The 25,518-nt window shown below is 34.2% G+C and overlaps 1 protein-coding gene across 1 annotated transcript in view; it reads left to right on the top strand.

The window, feature by feature from the left end:
- LOC133171997 (ubiquitin carboxyl-terminal hydrolase 32-like) overlaps positions 1 to 23,042 on the top strand; it is a 35,401-nt gene extending 12,359 nt beyond the window's left edge. Inside the window, exons 19-32 of the mRNA XM_061306791.1 lie at positions 140 to 243; positions 989 to 1,058; positions 1,563 to 1,737; positions 2,194 to 2,345; positions 8,490 to 8,658; positions 9,110 to 9,321; positions 9,757 to 9,947; positions 11,493 to 11,579; positions 11,941 to 12,061; positions 12,640 to 12,831; positions 13,212 to 13,449; positions 13,633 to 13,733; positions 16,227 to 16,319; positions 19,448 to 23,042. Coding sequence (XP_061162775.1) covers positions 140 to 243; positions 989 to 1,058; positions 1,563 to 1,737; positions 2,194 to 2,345; positions 8,490 to 8,658; positions 9,110 to 9,321; positions 9,757 to 9,947; positions 11,493 to 11,579; positions 11,941 to 12,061; positions 12,640 to 12,831; positions 13,212 to 13,449; positions 13,633 to 13,733; positions 16,227 to 16,319; positions 19,448 to 19,618 — 2,076 coding nt within the window. The 3' untranslated portion in view covers positions 19,619 to 23,042. The remainder of the gene's footprint in view (positions 1 to 139; positions 244 to 988; positions 1,059 to 1,562; positions 1,738 to 2,193; positions 2,346 to 8,489; positions 8,659 to 9,109; positions 9,322 to 9,756; positions 9,948 to 11,492; positions 11,580 to 11,940; positions 12,062 to 12,639; positions 12,832 to 13,211; positions 13,450 to 13,632; positions 13,734 to 16,226; positions 16,320 to 19,447) is intronic.
- The last annotated feature ends 2,476 nt before the right edge of the window (positions 23,043 to 25,518 follow it).

Genomic DNA, 25,518 nt, shown 5'->3' with positions numbered 1-25,518 from the left:
GCCAAATGTAATACATTTACAGTATTTATTGATCTTGTACAAAATATTGCTGTATTTTGAAAATGCATAAGGAAGTTTTGTCAGATATTAAAAATAGTAACATTTCATTGTAATACTAAAGAGAAATGTTCTGTTGCAGTGGACTATTGGTAAATACGCACCACGTTTTAATGGCTTTCAACAACACGACTCTCAGGAATTACTTAGCTTTCTTTTAGATGGTCTCCATGAGGATCTCAACAGGTGAGAGCAGGCAGCCTATGGTTTATGGAATACTTGGAGAATATTCAATGTTTTGAGGTTGAATATGGAATTATTTCATGAATGGGACAGGATCTTATAAAATATTTTTACGAGTGCCAAGCACAAGTGAAAATACAAAAAAATCCTGTCTCACAAGTGAAATAAATTCCTTATTCAACTACTAAATATTGAATTTGAATTTTCTGTTTATTACATTTTCTTTGATTTTCCCTTTGCCTCCATCTTTTCGTAACACAGTGATGTCATAGCTGAGCAGTTGAGACATCTAAGCTTAGCGATTGTAAGATTGAAAACATTGTAAACATGGATTTAAACAACATATTTGAAGAAACTTTGGCAGTTTTAGACTCTGTGTCCAGATGGTTTATTTACTGTCTTATAACTGGCCAGGGAGGTTTTTTTTACAACACTCTTTGTGAAAGGAAGGAAAATCTTGAGTTTTGCTGCACTTCTGATATTTTTTCACACCGTGACAGAAAATATCACTTTTATTTTATAAATACAGTATTTCTTGGTTGAAAATGTAATAAATGAATTTTTTTTTAAATAATAAAATGTATGTTAATTATTTTTCCTTTGTATTGTTAGAAGTTGAATGTTTTGTGTATAAACATTTACACATATTTTCTTTTTTAATGCTAATGTCAGAGTAGTTTCAACTTTAACCCAGTTTTTTTATACATTAATTGACAAATTTCTAAAGTGTCTCTATGTCCTTAAACAGGGTTCATGTTAAACCTTATGTAGAACTGAAGGACAGTGATGGCAGACAGGATGAAGTGGTGGCTGAGGAGGTAAGAGTGACAGATTGTAGAAATCAGCTGATTCTAGCCACATAGAAAAGGAATCTTTAACATTACAGCATAATTAGTAACAAATTATTGGAAGTTTATTGTTATAAATGACAGATATAATACTGGTACATGTAGATATGCTCAAATATTGGGGAAGTTGTACATTTATGCAGGTGCTGTAATTGTGGATAAGTTGTCTAGTTGAACAATGGACTTTTTCTTTACTGTAGAAATTTAGCTCATGGGAACCCTGACATTGTACTAGTACATGTATTTAATCTTCTGTTGAACACTGATAGGATATTGATGCATGAAAACCCTGGCAATTAACAACCAATCCTCAATTTTGTTAATGCTTCCATGTTGTCAAAAAATCCAATTTAAAAATTGGGATGGCACTATTAATTTCATGAATTTTACATGTACATGTGTCTTTAAAATTGCTAAGTAGAAAATATTTATTTTAAAATATTATCTTTTTAAATAATTTTATGTGCATTTCAGGCATGGGAAAACCACTTAAGGAGAAACCAGTCCATAATCGTTGATCTCTTTCATGGCCAACTCAAGTCCCAAGTGCGCTGTAAAGAATGTGGACACATGAGTGTCCGTTTTGACCCATTTAACTACCTCTCTCTCCCCCTTCCCATGGACAGCTGTATTCATCTAGAAGTCATAGGTAGGTAGTAATTGCTGATTTTTTTATGCCATCTGTATTATATTTAATATGTACATGCATGTTCAGACTTTGTAGTGACTTACATGTGCTGATTTTTTAGTGACTTACAAATATTGATTTTGTAGTGACTTACTTGAACTAATTTTGTAGTGACTTACATGTGCTGATTTTGTAGTGACTTACATGTGCTGATTTTTTAGTGACTTACAAATATTGATTTTGTAGTGACTTACTTGTACTAATTTTGTAGTGACTTACTTGTACTAATTTTGTAGTGACTTACTTGTACTTATTTTGTAGTGACTGACATGTACTGATTTTGAAGTGACTTACTTTTACTGATTTTGTAGTGACTTATTTGTACTGATTTTGTAGTGACTTACTTGTACATGTACTAATTTTTTACTGACTTACTTGAACTGATTTTGTAGTGACTGACATGTACTGATTTTGTAGTGACAAGACTGGATGGATCAGTACCAGTCAAATATGGCATTCGACTCAATATGGATGAAAAGTACAAAACTTTGAAGAAGGAGCTCAGTAGTCTGACAGGAATTCCACCTGGACAGATCCTGTTTGTGGAAATCATGGGACCAATTGTCAAGGTCAGACATTTTGTTATCTCTAAGTACTGTAAAATCACTCAAGTTTGAGGGAAAAATTACTGGTTTGAGGGGATTTGATTTTGTGGTCAAAGGGTAACATTAGACTTTAGTATGAAATGTTAACATTTTATCGTGGATATGAATTTGGGGGTCTCTTCATTCATGAGAACAACAAAATTTAAACCCCCATGAAAATTAGTGATTTCACAGTTTAGGAACCGTGTGTAGATCATATCTCATTACACGATGAAAAACCAATTTTTTAATAATTTATGCAAGTAGCTTACGCCAAGATACAAGATTCTGTGTATCAAATTTGTTTGAAGTGTTGTTATGGTTAAAAATAGAATAATCTGTAAAATTCTTTCAAAATGCTATCCCATCTATAGTTTGGGTTCAATTTCATTAAAACATGATGCACAAGTAAGATTAAACCAAGGTTCAAAACTTTGTATATCAGTTCATGAATACCATGGTGTTGCTGTAAAAAATGCAAGTTAAGAATGTAAAATCTCCCCCCCCCCAGAAAAAAGGAACGAGTTTTAAGTGTAACTTTTAGATAATCTTGAATTCAATTCAGTAGAGCTACAGTCTCAATAGAGACTTCTGGTTGTATTAGTCTATCAGTTTATTAGATTATTTGAGTATTTATTTTATTCTCAGTTACATCTTACATGTGAACGATTTCATCATATGTGAAGCATGTCACTTATTATTAGTCAGTTATCAGTCCCCTACCAGTGAAACCAGAGTGGACTACAAGTTTTCTCCTCATTTCTCCATCCCTCTGTCTGTCTGTCAGTCTGTCTCACTTGGTTGTCTGCATTTTTTATGTACATGTTTACAGATAATGAGCTTCTTTTTGGAATGTGTATGTACCTTGATGAGTTGCAGATCAAGTTTACATTTCGTTCCGCTTGGGTGATTTTTGACAGAATTATGGCCTTTAAATTTCTAAAGGGACCAGATTTCCAACTTGGTTTTCCACACTTTTTTATTAAACACTTGCAAATATTGAGCTGCTTTATGGTATGTGAGTCTACCTTGATGAGTTACAGATCAAGTTTCTCTTTTGTTCTGCTTGGATGATTTTGGACAGAATTATGGCCTTTTTAATTTATAAGGGGGACCAGATTTCCCACTTGGTTTTCCACACTTTTTTCTAAACACTTGCAAATATTGAGCTGCTTTATTGTATGTGAGTCTACTTGGTGAGTTACAGGTCAAGTTTCCATTCTGTTCCGCTTGGGTGATTTTTGACAGAATTTAGGGGGTTTTTTAATGATAAGGGGGACCAGATTTCCCACTTGGTTTTCCACACTTGTTTACTAAACACTTGCAAATATTGAGCTGCTTTATGGTATGTGAGTCTACCTTGATGAGTTATACATGAAGTTTGCATTTTGTTCCACTTTGATAAATTTTGACCGAATTATGGCCTTTTTAAATTTTTAGAGGAATCAGATTACACTTGTCAGTAGGGGACTAGTATTGCTTTTGCAATATTCTCGGAATGCTTGTTCTAAAGGCCAAAGTTTTCAATCTTATCAGTAAATCTGTACTTGCTTTTTGAGTAGGTGAGCCTCTGATGGACTGTTGTCCCATCCAAGTCTGAGTCTGTTACTTACTTTAACTAAGAGCCATGAAAACTTTGTTCAAGCATCAGCCTTCTTAGCTAGTAGGAATTGACTAAACTGCACCCAAGTACAACTCATTAATATTTATTTTCATAATACCATTACTTAAACATACTTTTTCCTCAAGTCATAATTCCATGGGTGAAATTTTTTGTGGAATTCTTGGATTGTCATTTTATGTCTCAAATGCACTTTCAATGTGCTGTGACAAATTTCTGCAGAAAATTTGTTACTGCGTGGTTTAGTGTACTAAATTAATTACATCCCCCCTCCTCCCCCCCCCCCCCACCACCACCAAAAAAATGTTAGTATACATCTAAAAAAGTGAATGAGGTTTAGACTTTGCTTTATTACAACATGAGACTGGTAGCTCATGAATTCAAGCCAGTGGTGACAGCTTATAACTTCTTAATTAAAAAAAGCAGGAAATTTTGTAATGCAATTGTTTATATACTAGGCAACATTAGATCACATAGATAAAAACAGTATCTGTAGGTAAACATCATAGAGATGATTCCACAAATGGTTGGAATTGATTGCTCTGAAAATATGAATAATTTTGCATCATTATCAATGTGTACATGTTTGTACCAGCATTTTTTGAATCTTATGAAGTAGAGATTCCAGTTCTTGGTTATATATTAAGTATAAATAAACAAATTGGTTTGTCTGCAATATAATAATATCAAATATCAATGCTTTTCTACCTCACGGTTTTTCCCTCTCCAAATTTTAAGCTATCTAGACTTGCATTTAAGAAATTTCCACACTTCCTTACGAAATTGGGGGTTCATAAAAGAATAGATAATTGGATTAGCAGTATTGTTCAGAAAGTACACAAGGTAGATAACTCTGCTTCCTTTGAATTCTGGGAGAAGGTTATTGGCAATGAGAAAAGTTGGCAAAAAAGACACTATATACACAACTGTAACAGTGAAGAGAACCTGAGTTGTTTTTATGTGCATCTTCCTGGAGGTTTTTATAGCAGGATTTCTGCTTTGAACTTTGTTGGTTAGATTTTTGGAAGCTGAAGGCACAGAATTTGATTTTATGTCCACCTTTTGGTCATCAGGAATAGCAGGCAATATTTTCAGAGTTTGTTTTTTCACCCATTGTTCACCACTTGAAGATTTTTGTCTTATGGAATTTGTTTCAGTAGATTTTGTTAATGGAGCAGTGTTCATAGATACGTTAGAAGGTATGGAATTTGAATTTGTTTCCATGTTATTGTCATGCAAAGTGCTTGAGAATAATTTCACAGTTCCTTTTTTCAATGACTTTTCAACATTTTTAGATCCATATGTAGAAATTTCCTCAGGTAGATCTATGGATGGGGAGATTTCTTCTTCAATATTCTCAATTTGGGTGTCAGGATTACTTCCAGAAGGGAGTTCAATGTTTTCTATATGTGTGCTAGTCTCACATAATTTTAGGGTGCTGTTCTTTGGAATTTTAAGCAGTTTCTCACTTGCTCTTGTTGCAAACATGATGTCGGAAGTGGATGAATTTCTGCGCAATTCTTTGCAGTTTTCTGACTGTTTACATGTAGTTGGCTGTGTCTGCTGAGATCGAATCTTGTTCCATTTTCTGTTCTGAAATAAGACAGTGAAGAAAATGGAAGAGTAGAAGATGATTATGCTGACGATCATGAGGATAAAGATGGAGGTTATTCCAAGCCAGTATTTCGTCAGGGAATCCAAGGAGAGGTACTGATAGTTGGTAATGCAGTACCCTAAATAGAATCCATTCCCAGAGTAAACACCCATTCCCAGTGCAGGGGGTACCCCGAGACATGCACCAAATAGAAAAATCACCAAAATAATCAGGAAGGTCATGTTTTTTGAAACTCGTCTAGGAGCAAAGCAGATCACAACACATCTTTCAAAAGCTATGGCAACTAAAACCATGGCTGAGGTTGGAATAGTGAAAAAGCGAACTGCTTCCCAGAGTTTACACAGGAAGTCACTGGTGAAGGGGAAGTGCCATTCGGTGATGACAATTCCAGGGATGACCACAGCACAGGCGATGAGATCAAGAATGCACAACATGAGCATGAAATAAATGGATGTCTGCTTCATCTTGGTTTTCAGCAGGACGATCAGAACGAGACTGTTTCCCATGAAGCCCACAGTTCCCAGGATTCCAAGCATAATTGATATGCACATCAGAATGGTGTAGTACTCTTGTCGATATCTCAATTCAAAGATGCAGTACAAGGAATAACAGGGGAGTGGATCATAGTATATGTCCACAGATGAGGTGGAGGTATCATTTACAGAAGATGTGTTTGTTGTTGTCAGAGTTGAATTTAGTATGTCCTCTGTTGTGCCTGCATCCTGGGTTGTCATTTTAAGTTATTCTTGGATCTGAGTGAATGAAAATAAATGAAAAATTATCTGGTACATGTAAAAAAAAAATGTTATTGAAGATGTTCTTCACATAGAGGCACTTTGATTACTCCTGAGGTATGATTTTCATTACAGAAGTGTTAAATATTTGACTTTAAAACTTTTTTCTTAAATGTGATTTAGAAAACATAACCTTTTAGAATTTACCAGGAAAAAAAAACAACCCAAAAAGTAATTTTACATACCTTTTCAGTACCAATAAAAAAAATGAAACTATTCCAGTAGATTAACAACAGCTATTTCATCTCTTCATTCACTTTCTATTGAGAAAACTTGATTTTTTTTTCCTTGAAAGTATTGGAATATGGGGTGATGATAAACAAATGAGGAGCATATGGCTCTGGATTGAGCAATAAAATGAATGGGGCGGTCTCAAAGTATGATGAAAGTGAAGGGGAGGGGCTTATAGTCGTATCAATTCCTTAAGTCAGATATGGAAAAAGTGCAGTGATTTTTATAGTTATATTTCATTGATATTAGAAATGGTGCTCTGCGTATGCTCAAGTATTTGCTAACTCTAAAAAATTTTCAGGTTGGTAAGTTTGATTGAATTTTATTAGGTTGACCTAGGTTTAAATTCTTACAATTTTCAGAATTACTACATTATTTCCTCTTTGTAGAAAATATAGATTAGTATCCCAATTACATTTATTTATCTATATCAACATAAATTCAAAACTATTACAATGTATTTACATTCCTAAAAAAAAAAATTTAAAAAGAATTATAATTCAATACTGTTTCTTATTAAAAATGCAAACAATAAAAAGATAACTTACTTTCATAAGGCTTGTATGATTTTGAACATATCTGTATTTTTATTTTTGACCAAGCAAACTTTTATATGGTTCAGAAAATTAGGCCTATACTATTGTTTTATTCTTTCAGATTATTTTTGTTGTATTCATGTTTTTGTATTCATCAATTCATCGGAAAATGAACCTACTCATACCCAGACGTAAAAATTTATTACAATCTTGACCTTAGTAAATGCTACTCTATTTGTAGATTAAGAAACTGTTTATGGCCATCCCATATCAATTTCCCAAACAAATGGCCTTTCCCGAGTGTCATCCAAAACCATCTGTTGTTGTTGAACAAAATAAAGATTAGTGCTGATTTGTTAAAAAGAGACCCCCGATTTCATGCTGTCTTATGGTTAGGATGTTTGTGACTGGAGGATTTAGCATTCATTTACAATTACTCCTAAAATTTACACAGCACTTGTTGCTCACTCAATATCCTGCCTTGTCCACTTCTGGTAGTCAGAGAAAATTACGTCATGATTAGAAAGTGTTCCCTGGTTTGGAGAGTGACCGATAAAAGTTAGTTCTGATTGCTCGTTAATACCTCAGTTCATTAAGTTGAACCTCATAATCCTTTCTGTGGTGACATACATTGTAGTAACAGTGATAATGTGGAAAAAGTTGGGATTTTAGATTATGGTCACCTAATTGTTGACAGTTCTATTTCTGGAGAAATTGTTTACAAATATGAAAGTAAAAATATTGCTTATTATAATTAATGAAGTAAATAATGTATTTGCCCCATTTATGCACCTGTGTGGTTGGAAAATTGACAATTCATTCAAATTTTTGTCACTTTTGCAAAAATATCAGGTCAAGTGAGTTTATCTTAATTGATAGTTCTTAGATATATATAATGTTTATCATATTAATCTTTATTTTGTAATTTGATTGAAAAGAAGGCTCTGTTGAAACTTAACAGCATCTCAGAAAAACTATGAAAATTGATTTTTAATGGGCAAAATATCAACAGCAGGGAAAGATTGTGGGATCATATTTAGAGCCTCCAAAAGTTACACGGAACACATCCTCATTGTTAAGATGACCTTTTTTACCATTTCTAAAAGCCACATACTGAGACATTGTATTTAAAACAAGCAAACAAACAACAAATTAAAAACAAACAAACTAGCAACATCTTGGTAAAGTCCTCAGCAAATTAGATTTTTTTTCAGACTTTGCTCATACAGTTATTTGTTTGTTTGTTTTTTTAATTTAATTATTTTTTTTTCTTTGCTATGTATTTCATTTTTTTTTTTAATTTATGATTTCATTTGTTTTGTTTGTCTACAGGCATTACCACAAGATAACCACAAGGTTAAGACTCTACTAGGAGGAGTATTGTACGCATACGAGCTCCCACCTCATGAGGAAATCAAACCCATGACATTGGAGGAGGAGAAAGGAACTGTCCTCAAAAACTCTGTAGGCCTCAATGATATTCAGCGAGGACTTGCCACAAGTATGTCCCTAAAACATTTCATTTCTTAAAGATGCAGATTGGGCCATCTTTAATATGATGTTTGTTTGCCCCTTCCCGACTCAGGATAAAATAATTGGGTCGGTAGGTAGATGGGGGAAAAAATTTCCCCAGAAATTTTTAACATTAATGCTGAATTTTCAAATTCTGTTAAAATTGAATATATTAATACAATTAAAATATATTTTAATTGTATATAGTTGTTGACAGGATTAGAAAATTCTGGAATTAAAAATAAAAGAAATTGTTTCCTGGAGGTTTAAAAAGTTTTGAGTCAGGCCATTTTTAGCCAGTCGGATTGGAGAGGGCAAACAAACAATTTTTTATTAAGTATGAACAGGAAATATACAAATGTTAATGTATGCACTAAAAAACATGATGTTTCAAGGTTTGAAATTTTGATAATACTGTCTTATTTTTCCCTGTCTTACAGAGAAGATTCAACAGAAATTAGAAAATGGTCCCTCCTCGATGTCCAACTCTTTAACAGTAGAGGATAACTCTGCTAACAACACCCCCACACATTCCCGCCAACCCAGTGATGTCCCTACAATGGGGAGTCTCCAGCCCACCCCAGAAAACCCTGCCCCCAAAGCCACCGCTGAACTCTTCTCAGGCTTTGTAATAGGAGTTCATAGAAAAATGGTAAAAACCAAATGACAAACTGTAGCTATAGTCTTGTTCAGATATATTTTGAATGATTTCCATAAGTTTGCAGAAGAGTTTGTTAGTTGAAAGAATTTATAGTGAAGAAATCTCTTTTCTATTTGTGAATTGATCCTTCAAAGGGAGAGTGCATGAAGGCTGAAAAAATTTTGATTTCTTTTCATCACCTCTACATAAACCATACTGATAAGGGATAAGCAGATTTTGCAATTCAAATGAAACAGCAAAGTGCTGCAAAATTAGAAGTTTAATTACATGTGTATTTTAAAATTTTTTGAGATATATTGTACATCTCTGACCTTAAGCAGTCATTCAAAATATTCTATTAAAAAAAATAACAAACAAAACAAATTTAACCAAAAAAACAAACAGATAAAAGAAATGCAAAAATTGGAAATCTTTTAACATTTTCAGAACTTGATGGATGTATACTTCTTGTCCTCACAAAAGGCCCGACCTGGACTGTTTGGGACCCCCATTATCCTCCCCTGTGTGGAGGATACCACTAATCAGGATCTCTATCAGTTTGTGTGGACACAGGTGTCCAGGCTGGTCAGTCCCCTCCCTCCTTCCGAGATCAAGTCAGCCAACCACGCCCAGGACTGGTAAAAAAACAATATCTGGTCACTCCTTCTTTTGTACTTCCTTTATACCAGCTTCAAAAATCTTTTCCTTCAGTTTTAGATCATATATTTTACTGATATTAGAAATTTAGGTGGATTTCACTTGATTTGTACCGTATATACTCGCCTATAAGTCGGTCCGCCTATAAGTCGGTTGTGATTTTTGAGGTTATTTTGGAGGGATTTGCCATTGACCCGCCTATTAGTCGGTACAACTTTTTGCCAGGATTGGTGGACAATTTCAGATCAATGCTCTAATGTTTTAACATGTGTTTCAAATAATATTTTGAGAAATTACGCCGATATTTTATCTCTCTTTTTTTCTTCTCTTATAAATTTCATATCAATACTCTAATGTATTTACCTGTGTTCAAATAATATGTTAGGATATGACATCGGTAATTAATATTTTTATTTTTCAACAAACCAAACCACTACCATTTTATTTCTTTCTATACTGTTTTGTTTACGCGTTAATTGTATATTTTATACATCGATCTCGATCATTGGCGGATCTCTGTTTCTTTGGCATGGTGATGAACTATGTAACGAGTCTACCAACATTTTGATGATATTTAATTAGGAGGTGTTCAATGTCCAAGCCATATCTATAGTTTTTAATAATGCTATGTTTGTTCTTTTATTAGCAATTATCGTCTCTTAATTACCTGTATCTCTTACCTGACACCATATTTATTTAGTGGCACGCGCCCCGAGAAAATTGTGTACCACACATTTGAAGCATTTTCATAAACAATCGAGTTTTAATAGACTCCAGAATAATATTCTGAATTATTTTTTAAGAATATCATATCTGTTGTCAAAAACATCGCAGACGGTATATATAATTATACATTAATGCTAAATGTATTATATCGGGTTCGCAATTCCATGTTACCGATAAACGATAGATTTACATTGAGTCACAAGTTAATTAAAGAAATATTTTTGTTAATAATTAATCAAATAAATAATATACACTTAAGATCAAAATAAAATCATTAAAACATGTAAATACTTTAAATTTACTTTATATATAATCTTAGAATACATAAATAATATAATACGTCCAGACATTTCTCAACTATAATCGTCGAAGTTATGTAAAAAGTACCACATTTCGTCGTCCAGAAAAATACCAAGCTTTTCATTACTCGCCTATAAGTCGGACATAGAGTTTTGGACCAAAAGTTAACTCCCAAAAAACCGACTTATAGGCAAGTATATACGGTATATGTATTTACCCGGTATTAAAGATGCACACACTGAAAGTGTTTTTTTTTCTTTAGTTTATTTTCAAACAGTAAACCAGGAATCTTCAGTCACTATTCTAGTCAAAATCAACCAGGAAATAAACTTGCATAATTACAATTATGTATCATTATAAAGATCGGAAAGTGATTTATGGGGATGCTTCCAAATAAAATAGTGGGGGAACAATTGACATAAAATTCTATTATGATTATTTTTTTGTGTCTGAATAATGTTGTGTTTTGGTAAATACCTGTATTTGTATCTTTCCTGCAGTGATGACAGTTTGGGATATGAGTATCCCTTCACGCTCAAAGTTGTCATGAAGGATGGATTGTCCTGTGCCTGGTGTCCGTGGTATAGGTAAAATACATTCTCTTGTTAGGTGTAATCTATAATGTGATCTATTACTAGTAATGTCTAGGAATTGTGATGTCCTGACATAAATTATATTATATTGTACATGTATAGCACATGTTTGTGCCAAAATAGCATTAATGAGCAAATTGAACAATTATTATAATAAAATAATACTAATAACAATAAGAAACAATAATAACATCTGTAGTTATTTTAGCTTCATTCCAATACAATGTAATAAGTTCTCGTATATGAAATTTTTAATGGAACCATAACTTTTTTTTTACTTTTTCTGTATTGAAATTGATATCTGTGTATATCAGATCTATATGTATCACTGAAGAGTGTTTTTCGTTGGATTTAGGTTTTGTAGGGGGTGTAAGTTGGAGTGCAATGCTGATGACTTTAACTTTGGAAGTTCATTTTTGGCTATAGACTGGGAACCCACAGCGTTACATTTACGATACCAGACAGCTTTAGAAAGGGTACACTTAAAGTTTCATTTTTTTCTGATTATGTGCTGTTTATTGAAATTATTTTTTTAATGAATCTCTGTTACATAATTGTGTAGAGCTTATACAATGTTAAAGGAAATTCTCTTTTTTTCTTATTTGTCTTATATTGCTGATTTACATGAGGGCAAGAATCAAGGCCTTCACCTTTTTTCCCTGACTGTAAAAAGAAATTCCTTTCATACATCTTTATTGTGTGGATTTGTTTTGGCTAAACAAGAACCGTATTCTGATAGTGCTTTTGGTTATTTTTCTGTTTACAGTTATTTAGTACTTATGTTATTTTTTTCTGTCTACAGTTATTTAGTACTTCAGTTATTTTTTTCTATTTGCAGTTATTTAGTACTTCAGTTATTATTTTTTTTACAGTTATATAGTACTTATTTTATTGATATATAGTACATATGTACTTTATAACAATAAGATTAGTACTATATAACTGTAAAAAAAAATAATAACTGAATAATTAGTATGAATTAGTACATATGTACTTATGTTTTTTTTCTCTTTACAGTTATATACATGTAGTAATGTTATTTTTCTGTTTACAGTTATATGAAGATCATGAGAGTGTGGAGGAGAGCAGGAGGAAACAGACGGAGCCCATTAACCTGGACACCTGTCTACAGGCCTTCACTACTGAGGAGGAACTGGGTGAAGACGAGCTCTACTACTGCTCCAAGTGTAAAAAGCACTGTCTGGCCTCCAAAAAACTGGACATCTGGAGGCTGCCACCTATACTGGTAAATATATAATGGTTCAAGGGCTAAGTAAATGCTGGGGACTTTTTTACATGTAATTTAGCAAAATAATTCCAATGTCTTTTGTGTGCTATTATTTTGAGTAAAAATTGCTGCTGCTGCTATTATTGTGGGAGAAAGGCTATCTTGGTCATATTCTGGACCCTTGTGCCAAAACAAAAGGATAATGTAAAATGAAAATAAAAATGCCAACCATCTAAGCAAATTTCTTCAACAAAATTAGCCTACTTCTACAAAAGAACTTACAGGTATTAAAAGTTTTGAACAATTTTTTACTAAGGGCCTTCAATTTATCAAGAAAAGCCTTTAAAAATTTGTGCAATATATCATAATCATTTTATATTATATAATTTTTTTTTCAGATTATAAACCTAAAAAGATTCCAGTTTTTAAATGGCCGATGGGTGAAGTCACACAAAATAGTGAACTTTCCTGTAGAGAAATTTGACCCCTCAAATTACGTAGCTCCTCGAGCACCATTGAGTGTTAGTGAACAATCAGTGACTTGTGTGTGTCAGAGTAATAATTCTGCTGAAGTAGAACATGTGCCAAATGGAGACATTCCAAACCATAATGACTTACAGATGGACATAGATAAAGGTAATTACTTTTTTCTGCCAGATAAAAGCTGATTTGAGAAATTGTGTTGACACCATGTCGTGAAATGTTCTTCACAACAACAACTACATTTACTTCTGTATATACATGTACATATTGATAACTGAATGGAAATTATGCAAGTGTCAAAAATGGTTCAATGGCACATTCTTTGAATCATTTCAGATGAAAAAGAATCCAAAGCCTCACCATGTAAGAAATGTCAGCTCATTCAAAACATTCCAACTGCTGATGATCCCATCAAGTATGACCTATCCTCTATGTCAGTAAGTAATTACTCCTCAATGTTAGTAAGTAATTATTCCTCTATGTCAGTAAGTAGTTATCCTCTATGTCAGTAAAGAGTTATCCTCTATGTCAGTAAGTAATTATTCCTCTATGTCAACAAGTAATTATCTTCTTTGTCATTAATTATCCTCTTTGTCTGTAAGTAATTATTCCTCTTTATCAGCAAGTAATTATCCTCTATGCCGGCAAGTAATTATCCTCTATGCCAGTAAGTAATTATCCTCCGTGTCAGTAAATAATTTTCCACTTTGTTAGTAAGTAATTATCGTCTTTGTCAATAAGTAATTATCATCTATGCCAGTAAGTGGTGTCTAGTGTAATTTTAAAGTTTTTAATGTCAGTAGGTAGCAGAAGATGGGTTGGAAATAGGAGTTTTGTTTAGTAGAATATAAGCATACACATAAGTTTGATGTCTAAAGTTAAAATGGATATAAGCTTACAGTTCAGATAAGCCTATAGATCAGTAGGTTTACATATCAGTAGGATTCAAACATACGTACAGTAGTTAAGTTGAAAATGTGTACAATTTAGTAGAATGTAATTATACCCCACGCAACAAGTTGCGTGAGGTATAATGTTTTTGACCCGTCCGTCAGTCAGTCAGTGTGTCAGTCAGTCAGTCAGTGTGTCAGTCAGTCAGTCCGTCAGTCCTGTTTTTTTGTCAGCGCAACTCCTCATAAACCGCTGCACAGAATTTCGTCAAACTTTGCAGATATTTAGGACACAATGTGTAGATGTGCATATTACCAGGAAATTCCGATTCCTTTATTTTTTCTCGGAATTTCGGCACTTTTCAACTTAGATTTTTGGCCATATCTTGAATATGGAGATGAACAGTTTGTCAGCGCAACTCCTCATAAACCAATGCACAGAATTTGGTCAAACTTTGCAGATATTTAGCACACAATGTATAGATGTGCATATTACCAGGAAATTCCGATTCCTTTATATTTTCTTGGAATTTCGGCACTTTTCAACTTAGATTTTTGGCCATATCTTGAATATAGAGATGAACAGTTTGTCAGCGCAACTCCTCTTAAACCGCTGCACAGAATTTGGTCAAACTTTGCAGATATTTAGGACACAATGTGTAGATGTGCATATTACCAGGAAATTCCGATTCCATTATTTTTCTGGGAATTTCAGCACTTTTCAACTTAGATTTTTGGCCATATCTTGAATATAGAGATGAACAGTTTGTCAGCGCAACTCCTCTTAAACCGCTGCACAGAATTTGGTCAAACTTTGCAGATATTTAGTACACAGTGTGTAGATGTGCATATTACCAGGAAATTCCGATTCCATTATTTTTGCCTTAAGAGTTTTGCCTTTTATTGAAGAAACTTTCCAGCTAGGTAATAAGAAACTCCACTGGAATCAGCTTTTTATAATGAAATTCTATGTGAAATATTTTATGACCTTAAAAGACCCCTATTGATTTTGAGATCAAAATATTAATGGTTTAACACAAACACACACTCACACACACACCATCTTCGATAGTTCTCTCTCTCTCCCCCCCCCCCCCCCTTCAAATTGGTGTGCTTTGCCTTAAATAATTTCATAAGTACAGTATATAAACAGATTCATATGACTACATCATAATTTTGTTTCCATCAATTATTTAAATGTGTAAACTGTCATGTGTTGGACATGGACTTACACTCATTAACAAATCGAAATCACTGAGGAATTTAAATAACAGTTTGTCAGCATAATTCCGGCACTGAATTTCCTGAAACTTTGTAGGTATTTCAGAATAATGTATAGATTTGTATATTACCAAGAAATTTTGATTCCATTATTTATCTAGAAACTTCAGCCCAGTTAAATTTGTAACATACAAAGATTTGAATGTCCTTATATGCAAGAAGTTTTGATGTGATGATTTTTTGCAAGTAATGCCCCTTTTTTGAATTATACTGTGTATTTAAAATGCACTGTGCCATTCATTACGTGTTGCATTGTCGAGTTTTGGGGAAGCGTGGGGTATGTGAGCTTGCTCACTTTTTCTTTCATTCATAAGTTCAGAAGGACATGAAACTGTATACCAGCATTCAGTAGGATATAAGCTTACGGTACATTTTATTGAGATATAGGACTACAGGAGTATATAAATAGTTAGATAAAGCCTATAGCTCCATAGTCTATAATCCTAAAGTTAAGTGGAATATAAGCCTATACTTTGGTAGGATATAAGCTTACAACTGCATTGGATATAGGTGCACAGCTAAGAAAGATATACACGTATGCCTGTAGTTCACGAGGAAAAAGGTCTATAGAGTGAGAAGATACTTGTATAAGTATACACAAACACTCATTACATGCAAGTTTAAGATGTGTTTTCTCTTCTACACTCTGTAATATATTTGGTATCTTATTGTGCACTTTTCAAGACTTAATTACTTCATTACTCCAATCGGAGGTATGGACTGACATAATCACTTGTAATTGTACCTATTCTATTACAGTGTCATACAGGAATTTTGGGAGGAGGTCATTATGTCTGCTATGCTAAAAATCCAAACCAGAAATGGTACTGCTACAATGACAGTAGCTGTAAGGTGAGTGATTGTTGACATGTTTCAAAGTTCCATCATTCTAATGATTGATTCACTCACTGGTATAACTAGAATATGCTGTGTTTTGTAATTTTTGTCTCGGATGGGGTGGGGTGGGGGTGGGGTCACTCACTGGATAATTAGAATATACTGTGTTTTGTAACTTTTGCCGGGGGAGGGGGGGGTCTTCATTGGTATTACTATAGTATACTTTGTTTTGTAACTTTTTTCCAATGGGGGTATGTTTTTCATCTTTTTTTTACCCTATCCTTCAAAGGGCTTATGAAGAATTGGGCTTATCATTAATCCCATTTTTAGCTCACCTCGACGAAGTCGAGATGAGCTTATGCTATACCCCCGGCGTCGGCGTCGGTGTCGGCGTCGGCGTCGGCGTTAGCGTCGGCGTCCCAGGTTAAAGTTTTAGGAGCAAGTCCCATTCCCAAGTAACTATAAGCCCTACCTGGACCAAACTTGCATGGATGATGCATCTAGGGATGGACACTACCAAACTTGCTTCGGATGCTGGATCTGACCTAGATTTTCCAGATGAGTGACCAGGTTAAAGTTGTAGGAGCAGGTCCATTCCTTAGTAACTATAAGCCCTACCTGGATCAAACTTGCATTGATGATGCATCTAGGGATGGACACTACCACACTTGCTTCGGATGCTGGATCTGACCTAGATTTTCCGGATGAGTGACCAGGTTAAAGTTTTAGGAGCAGGTTCATTCCCAAGTAACTATAAGCCCTACCTTGACCAAACTTGCATGGATGATGCATCTAGGGATGCACACTACCACACTTGCTTCGGATGCTGGATCTGACCTAGATTTTCCAGATGAGTGACCAGGTTAAAGTTTTAGGAGCAGGTCCATTCCCAAGTAACTATAAGCCCTACCTTGACCAAACTTGCATGGATGATGCATCTAGGGATGGACATGGCCAAACTTACTTCGGATGCTGGATCTGACCTAGATTTTCCGGATGAGTGACCAGTTAAAGTTTTAGGAGCAGGTTCATTCCCAAGTAACTATAAGCCCTACCTTGACCAAACTTGCATGGATGATGCATCTAGGGATGGACACTACTAAACTTGCTTCGGATGCTGGATCTGACCTAGATTTTCCAGATGAGTGACCAGGTTAAAGTTTTAGGAGCAGGTCCATTCCCAAGTAACTATAAGCCCTACCTTGACCAAACTTGCATGGATGATGCATCTAGGGATGCACACTACCACACTTGCTTCGGATGCTGGATCTGACCTAGATTTTCCAGATGAGTGACCAGGTTAAAGTTTTAGGAGCAGGTCCATTCCCAAGTAACTATAAGCCCTACCTTGACCAAACTTGCATGGATGATGCATCTAGGGATGGACATGGCCAAACTTACTTCGGATGCTGGATCTGACCTAGATTTTCCGGATGAGTGACCAGGTGAAAGTTTTAGAAGCAGGTCGATTCCCAAGTATCTATAAGCCCTACCTTGACCAAACTTGCATGGATGATGCATCTAGGGATGGACACTACCAAACTTGCTTCGGATGCTGGATCTGACCTAGATTTTCCAGATGAGTGACCAGGTTAAAGTTTTAGGAGCAGGTCCATTCCCAAGTAACTATAAGCCCTACCTTGACCAAACTTGCATGGATGATGCATCTAGGGATGGACATGGCCAAACTTACTTCGGATGCTGGATCTGACCTAGATTTTCCGGATGAGTGACCAGGTGAAAGTTTTAGAAGCAGGTCGATTCCCAAGTATCTATAAGCCCTACCTTGACCAAACTTGCATGGATGATGCATCTAGGGATGGACACTACCAAACTTGCTTCGGATGCTGGATCTGACCTAGATTTTCCAGATGAGTGACCAGGTTAAAGTTTTAGGAGCAGGTCCATTCCCAAGTAACTATAAGCCCTACCTTGACCAAACTTGCATGGATGATGCATCTAGGGATGGACATGGCCACACTTACTTCGGATGCTGGATCTGACCTAAATTTTCCAGATGAGTGACCAGGTTAAAGTTTTAGGAGCAGGTCCATTCCCAAGTAACTATAAGCCCTACCTTGACCAAACTTGCATGGATGATGCATCTAGGGATGGACACTACCAAACTTGCTTCGGATGCTGGATCTGACCTAGATTTTCCAGATGAGTGACCAGGTTAAAGTTTTAGGAGCAGGTCCATTCCCAAGTTACTATAAACCCTACCCGGACCAAACTTGCATGGATGATGCATCCAGGGATGGACACTACCACACTTGTTCAGATGCTGGATCTGATCTAGATTTTCCACATGTGAGACCAGGTTTAGATTTAGGAGTAGTCTCATTCCCAAGTAACTATAAGCCCTACCTGGACCAAACTTTCATGGATGATGCATCTAGGGATGTACACTAACCAACCTGCTTCGAATGCTGGATCTGACCTAGATTTTCCACATGAGTGAATTTTAGCCATATTTTAACCAAATTAGCATGGATGATGTATCTAGGGATGGACACTTCCAGACTTGCCTTGGATTCTGAATCTGATGTACATTTTCCAGAAGAGTGACCAGGGTAATTTTTTTGGAGTAGCTATATAATATTATGGCCTGTTATGATTAAACTTGCATAGATGGTGCATCTAAGGATGAAAACTTCCAGACTTGCTTTGGATGTTGGAACTGACCAAAATTTTCTTGATTACTAAACAGGTCAAAAGTTTTTTGAGCAGGTCTATAATTAAATCAAACTTGCATGGATATTGATCTTGGGATGTACCCTAACTAGAAAAAAAATATGATGTGAAATTTGCCTTACATGTAGATAACATTCGTCGAGGTGAGCTTCGTAATCTTTGATTACCTATGTTTAAACTTGTACAATGTATTAAAGTAGCAAAATGGCTTTAGTTTTAGTGCTTTTTATATGTTGATTAGTATAATTGTATACCATTGGTATCTAAAATCTTTTCTCTGTGGCTTCGGCAAGTTATGTAATAGTGGTTCACATCATCAATTAACTAGTTTTTCAGAATCATTTTGATTAAGAAAGCCAAATAAAAAAAAAAAATTAAAAAAAAAAAAAACTATCCCCAAGAAGTTTTGATTTACAAATGAGCTTAATTTTACGTGTGGGTGATTTCAGGAGTGTACAGTAGAGCAGATGGATTGTAATTCAGCATACATCTTATTCTATGAAAGAGAAAATATAGACTTCAGTCATTTCATGCCAGATGTGGACGGTAAAGAGCCCGACCTACAAGAAATTGACGATGAGTTCGAGTCTGACCTAAAAAAGGCATGTGTAATTCAGTGATCCTAGGTCAAGGGCAATTAAGTTAAAGTGTGTGACAAGTCCTTTTTTTTTTTTGGTGATTTCTCTGTCTACTATGTGTAAAGGAACAGCAGGATTGAAAGTAAAAGATTTCACAGTGTCTCTTTGCTACAGTGCTACAGAATATTTTCTATAAATGATTGTTGTTTTTATTTTTTTTTTAATTTTTAAAAAAATTTCCCCCCAATCCTTGTACAACTCCTTGCTGATATTGTTTATTTTTTATTTTCAAACCAGTGATACATGTATTATCTACAAAAGATGTAGATGGTGTTTACCATCGTTCCATGATTTCTTTCCTTTTTTTTAAGTGGATTCAATTTGTTTATCTTTGTCTGTTTTGTTATTATGTAAGAATAAGAACTTAGCGCATAAAATTTCAGAGGACAAAAGAAATGAAAAGTTAATTTTTTGTTCATGAACATGTTTTACACTCAAAATTTACAGCATTTTTATTCATTCACACTGCAGAATGATTTCTTGAAATCATCATTTTTCACTAAACACCCCTCCCCTTTCCCTATATTCATTTATTATTTCTTTCATCCCTTTCAAATGTATGGGAACTGACAAATTAGTCAATGACAGCTCTTCTCTCTATCTTAGTAACACTTTTTGACCTTAATTACATCCAAGAGAGAGAGAGAGAGAATACCATATCTCGATACACAGAGTCTATACACAGGTAAAGGCTGAACAATTTTTTTTCAGTCCATGCACATGTTTAATGCCTTAAAATAATCACACATGTTATTTTCCAGGTTCAAGTTAGTCCTTTAGCATTTAATCATTCTTAGATCATATGACTACTCAAGGTGAATATAGTTTAGATTTAGTTACGAACCAGCTTTCCTTTGTATGCAGCCAACCTTAAAGAGTTTTGTGCAGTGTGGACAGTGTTTCTAGAGAGCAAAGATCATTGGGACAGGGAATAGTGAAAATCCATTTCATATTTATTGACGAGTTCATTACAGAAAGTACAAGCTAAAACAACTGTTAGAGGATAAAATGTACTGTAAATCATTTTTTATTCGGAAGAACTTTATTTTCATGTAATTACGCAAGACAGTCTGCTCGTGAAAATTTCATTTCGCATATATTTCTATTAGTATAGATTATATATACAACAATACTTGGAATTAATGAAAACTTTGTCTCTCTTATAAATACTAAATATCTATCTCGGGAAAATAAGGTGTCGCCAAAATTTGGTTATCTACAGTAATAATATTACATATTATATAAAATATCTAAGAGATGATAAGGTTGATTACATTGTTTATTTGATTAAATTGTTTGTGTATTACATTGTATTTGTTAAATGTAAGAGCTTGAAATTGGTGAGAAATTACAAAAAGAAATCTTCTGCCAGGGTTTAAACTATCAAATTCGGGGTGCATTCAAGATAACAGTGACTCTATGTAGAACTATTGAACAATATGCTTACCTAACAGACACAGGTATGTAGGTTAGGGTTGATGCTGGATACCAAATTAAATCAAAGATGGCCAGCTCAGTTTACCTCTTTGCCTCAAATGATATGCTTACTTGAACTGATGGTGGTGTTTTTTTTTTTTCATTTAAGGGAATTAAATGTTTATTTACCTACCACTCAATTCTGAGGTTAGTTCAAAAGAGGTATATCTAGCAGATAGGTTATAGCTGCTACTGTCTTGAACTCAGCTCTGATAATGTCCCAAAGGTCAAAAGACCCAGTTTTGGTGCCAGAAACTTTTCTTTTTTTTAACCCCTTATAGCAAGTTCCTATGCAGTACCAACTATTGTCGCCAGTGAGGCCCAGATTCGGGAATTATTATAAATTTTACTTTTTGAGGAAGGATCTTATAAGAACAAATAAAATAAATGAAAGTTTTTCATGGAGGTGAAAAGCAAATTTGTACATGATGATATTCGAATATTCTAGTCATCTTTCATTTAAACATGACATTGTATTACTGTAGCTTCATCAGTTTGGAGAAGTTATGACTATTTTTTAGAAGAACATCAGTTTAGTCATTATTAATTCAATGTGTTTTCCATGTCAGTTAAGTGTGTTGTTAGAATGGTGGTACTTAGATTTTTTTTTTATCAGAATGTGATAATACAATAGTCAGAGTAGATCATTAAAAATTTTTGTTGAAATATCACAGATTTTTAAGATAATGTAAATTAAAATGAAAAAAAAAATGTTGATTATGGTGATTTTCTTATTGTTAATGTTGAGTAATTCTGTGGTCAGTCAATTCTACCTCATAATCCCTTTGTTGATGTGTCAATCTAGTTGAAAACAAATCTTTTCATAATCATTTATTTAATTTTTTTTTTAAATGATCATTATTATTTCACTAACATTGTACATTCATAGGTACTACAGATACCAAAGTTCAAATTTTTTATAAACCTGCAGGAGTGGTGATGTGTTAATTTATGAAATTTAATTTATTACACTATTATGTATCTTGAGACATGTTGTGAATTTTTTTTTAAAAAGGAAAAGGGCATCAAAGGCAATTCCTACATTTCTTAGCTACTGAGAAAATTTATCATTTTATTTACATGTAATTTAGAAATTTTAAGTTACATAATTATACTGTACATTTAACATTGATAAGAGTGAGGAGAAGATGATATGTTATTTTCTCAAGATGACTGCTGTACATTAAGGTTTGCTTTTTAGAATTTCAGAAGTTTTTCCTTATATACAGTGTTCAGGTATATTGATAACATTGTCAAACCACTGTTGGTCTCAATCTAATTAAAATTAGATGTTTCTGAATCCACTACTGCTTTTCAAACAAGTGGTAGAGGATTCAGAACATCCAATTGCCTTTGCTCTGCAAATTTTGAGACAAAGTGAAAGCAACATGTATGCTATATTGACATAAATGTAAAACAATTAGCGAAACCAAAATGATGGATATACATTCATTAATTCATGCTTCTTCAGATGCTTTTTTGTGACATGACAAATTAACATATGAAATCATAAAGGCTTGATTATCTGTATTTCACTCTGTGCACTTTCAGTCATTTTCTAAATCAAATCACTGTTCTCTTTGAAAACAGCAAGCCATGTTGATCCAGAGATTCAATCCATTTAGTGATAAAATCTTGTGACTTACCAAATGTTTTTGATAGTGTTAATCTTTTTGTTTTTTAAAATTTAAAGGTTACGGACTGTATATATCCATAGGAAAATCCATGAGTACAATGATTTTTGTTAAGTACTGTAATTGTTTGATGAGTTACATGTTGACTGTGATTCTATGTATAACTTGTGATTTGTCTTGTATAGATGATTGCAGTTATCTGTGATATTTAGTCGTTTTTGTTGATGCTTAATATTCCACAATTGTAGGAAGCATCATTGCCATTCCTATATTCAGTAAAACTTTATTTAAAAAAATCAAATAGCTTTTGTTGTTCTTAAAGCATATAAACTTGCTCAGAGATAAACTAATGAGTCTTTTGGTGGGCAGCTTTCGTGATGGACAAAATGTATTATTTGCCAACAATAGAAGTTCCAGTTTGTGCATTGTTTGGCTAAAAAAATGTTTATTGGATTCAGAAAGGTTGAAAATGATTCTGTAAAGATTCAGAAAGATTGACATTAGAGCCTTGCTTTTATGGAGAATAAAGCCTTTAAGGAACCAAAATCTCCTAACGGCAAAAATCTCTTCTGGAATATTCACACATTTTCCTTTGACTCAAAGACACTTTTATGCTATGTATGCATTAAAATACCTTAATAAGTCCCCTATTGATTTTGAGGTTAAAAGGTCAAGGTCAGATATCACATATATTGCATATCCAGGTCACAAGACCATAAACTGAGAACAAACTTAAATAAAAATTTCAAACCAATTAAACTTTTGAAATAATTAAGATAATGAAACAAAATTTACATGATATGTTTGAATTTAAAATAAGATGCAAAACTGGAAGTTTGTAAGCAATTTGTTAAATAAAATTCAAGATATTCAAAATCAAATTTTTGACTTAAGTCATCGTCGCAAATCACAGCCAAAATGTACGATCCTCTCCCATTCTGGCCGTGGTTGAATGAGAAGAGAATATTTCGTAGCTCATTAAAATATTGACCAATGCGAGTAAAGCATAGTTGGAAAATGAACTTTGACGTGACCTTTCAATACCCAATCGCAGTATACGAGCATATCTTGTGTACTGTTGATGTCAGTTGTTGATTTCAATTGCGATGGAAACAAATATTGTCATTGGCTGAACATGACGTCACAACATAGAGGTGTAAATATTCAAGATTACGACATTTTTTGTGATCAAGCAGCCACGTGTAGGAGAGAGCTATATGTGGACTCTGAACCATGGCTTGAGACGATGGACTTAAGTCTGTTCTCAGTTTATGGTCTTGGGGCTAGATCACAGCTTTTAAAAGATCTCTGAGCTTTTGCAGTAAAACCTAAGGTGATGACTTTCTGACTTAAAAAAAGACTCCTATTGATTTCAAGGTCAAAAGGTCAGGTCAGAAATTTATATCATGCATAAAATGCTTGAAAAATTTTGTTCTTTTTGAGCTAATGAAACTTCAGATGATAACTATCTTTATCTTAAAAAAGATTATAGATTTTGAGGTTAAAAGGTTAGAGTTCAAGGTCATAAATTTTTCAATCTGAAAGGCTTTAAAATGTACCCGGAATGCAACATTTCTTATTATCCTTCAGAATTATATAGTCAATCTGATTGGTTTAGAGCATTCACATGCAGGGAGACAATTCGTGATGTCTTTATATTGTTGTAACCTAAATTCTTATGCTTTATTTATTTTGTTTTCTTGATGCTCAACTTGTTAAACACTTGGCGAAATTTCCACTTTTCATATTGGTGCTGGTTCTGACGTTTTCCAAGCATGTCAAATATCAAAATCATGAAAAATCCCTGGAAAACTTCAGATATTTTGGACTACTAGAAAATATACATTGGATCCAGTATCCAAAGCATATCTGGTAGTTTGCATTCCTAGATGTATCTTCCATGCACGTTTGGTCCAGTTGGGGCTTATAATCACTTTGGAACGAGATCTGCTCCAACAAGAGGCCCATGGACCACATGGCTCTCCCGAGCTAGGAAAAAGAACAAATCAGTTCAGTATTGAAAAGTTTACATGAGGTGTGGGGGACTTGAATTTTAAACACCTGAGGATGCATTCATATCAATATAACAAATGGCTTATCTGTTCTTGAGAAGATTTTTTTCTATATATTCCTATCAATGTAAAACTTTGATCCCCCATTGTGGCCACACCATACCCATGGGGGGTCATGTTTTGAACAAACTTGAATCTACACTACCTGAGGATGCTTCCATATCAATATGACTTATCATGGCTTTGCCATTCTTGAGATTTTTTCCCTATATATTCCTATGTAAAACTTTGATCCCCCATTGTGGCCACAACCTACCCCTGGGGAGGTCATAATTTGAACAAACTTGAGTCTACATTACCTGAGGATGCTTCCACATCAAAATGACTAATCATGGCTTTGCTGTTCTTGAAAAGTCCCTATATTTTCCTATGTAAAACATTGATCCCCCATAGTAGCCCAATCCTATTCCAGGGGTCATCATTTGAACAAAATGGAGTCCACACCATGTAAAGAAGGTCTCCTACAAGTTTCAACTTTTTTGGCCCAGTGGTTCTTGAGAAGAATATTTTTAAAAGATGACACCAAATTTTCATGAATTCTGAATTATCTCCCTTGAACGAGGGCATGGCCCTTCATTTGAACAAATTTTATTTCCCTTAACCCAAAGATGTTTCATGGCAAGTTTGGTTGAAATTAGCCAAGTGATTCTGGAGAAGAAGTCGAAAATGTGAAAAGTGTACAGACCGATTACAGACAAAA

This window comes from Saccostrea echinata, unplaced genomic scaffold (assembly GCF_033153115.1).
Source record: "Saccostrea echinata isolate AGI-Se365-2 ecotype Australia unplaced genomic scaffold, CSIRO_AGI_Sech_v1 ptg000054l, whole genome shotgun sequence".
In the NCBI taxonomy this organism is placed as follows: Eukaryota; Metazoa; Mollusca; class Bivalvia; order Ostreida; family Ostreidae; genus Saccostrea; species Saccostrea echinata.
This window is presented reverse-complemented; position numbering and strand designations above follow the sequence as displayed.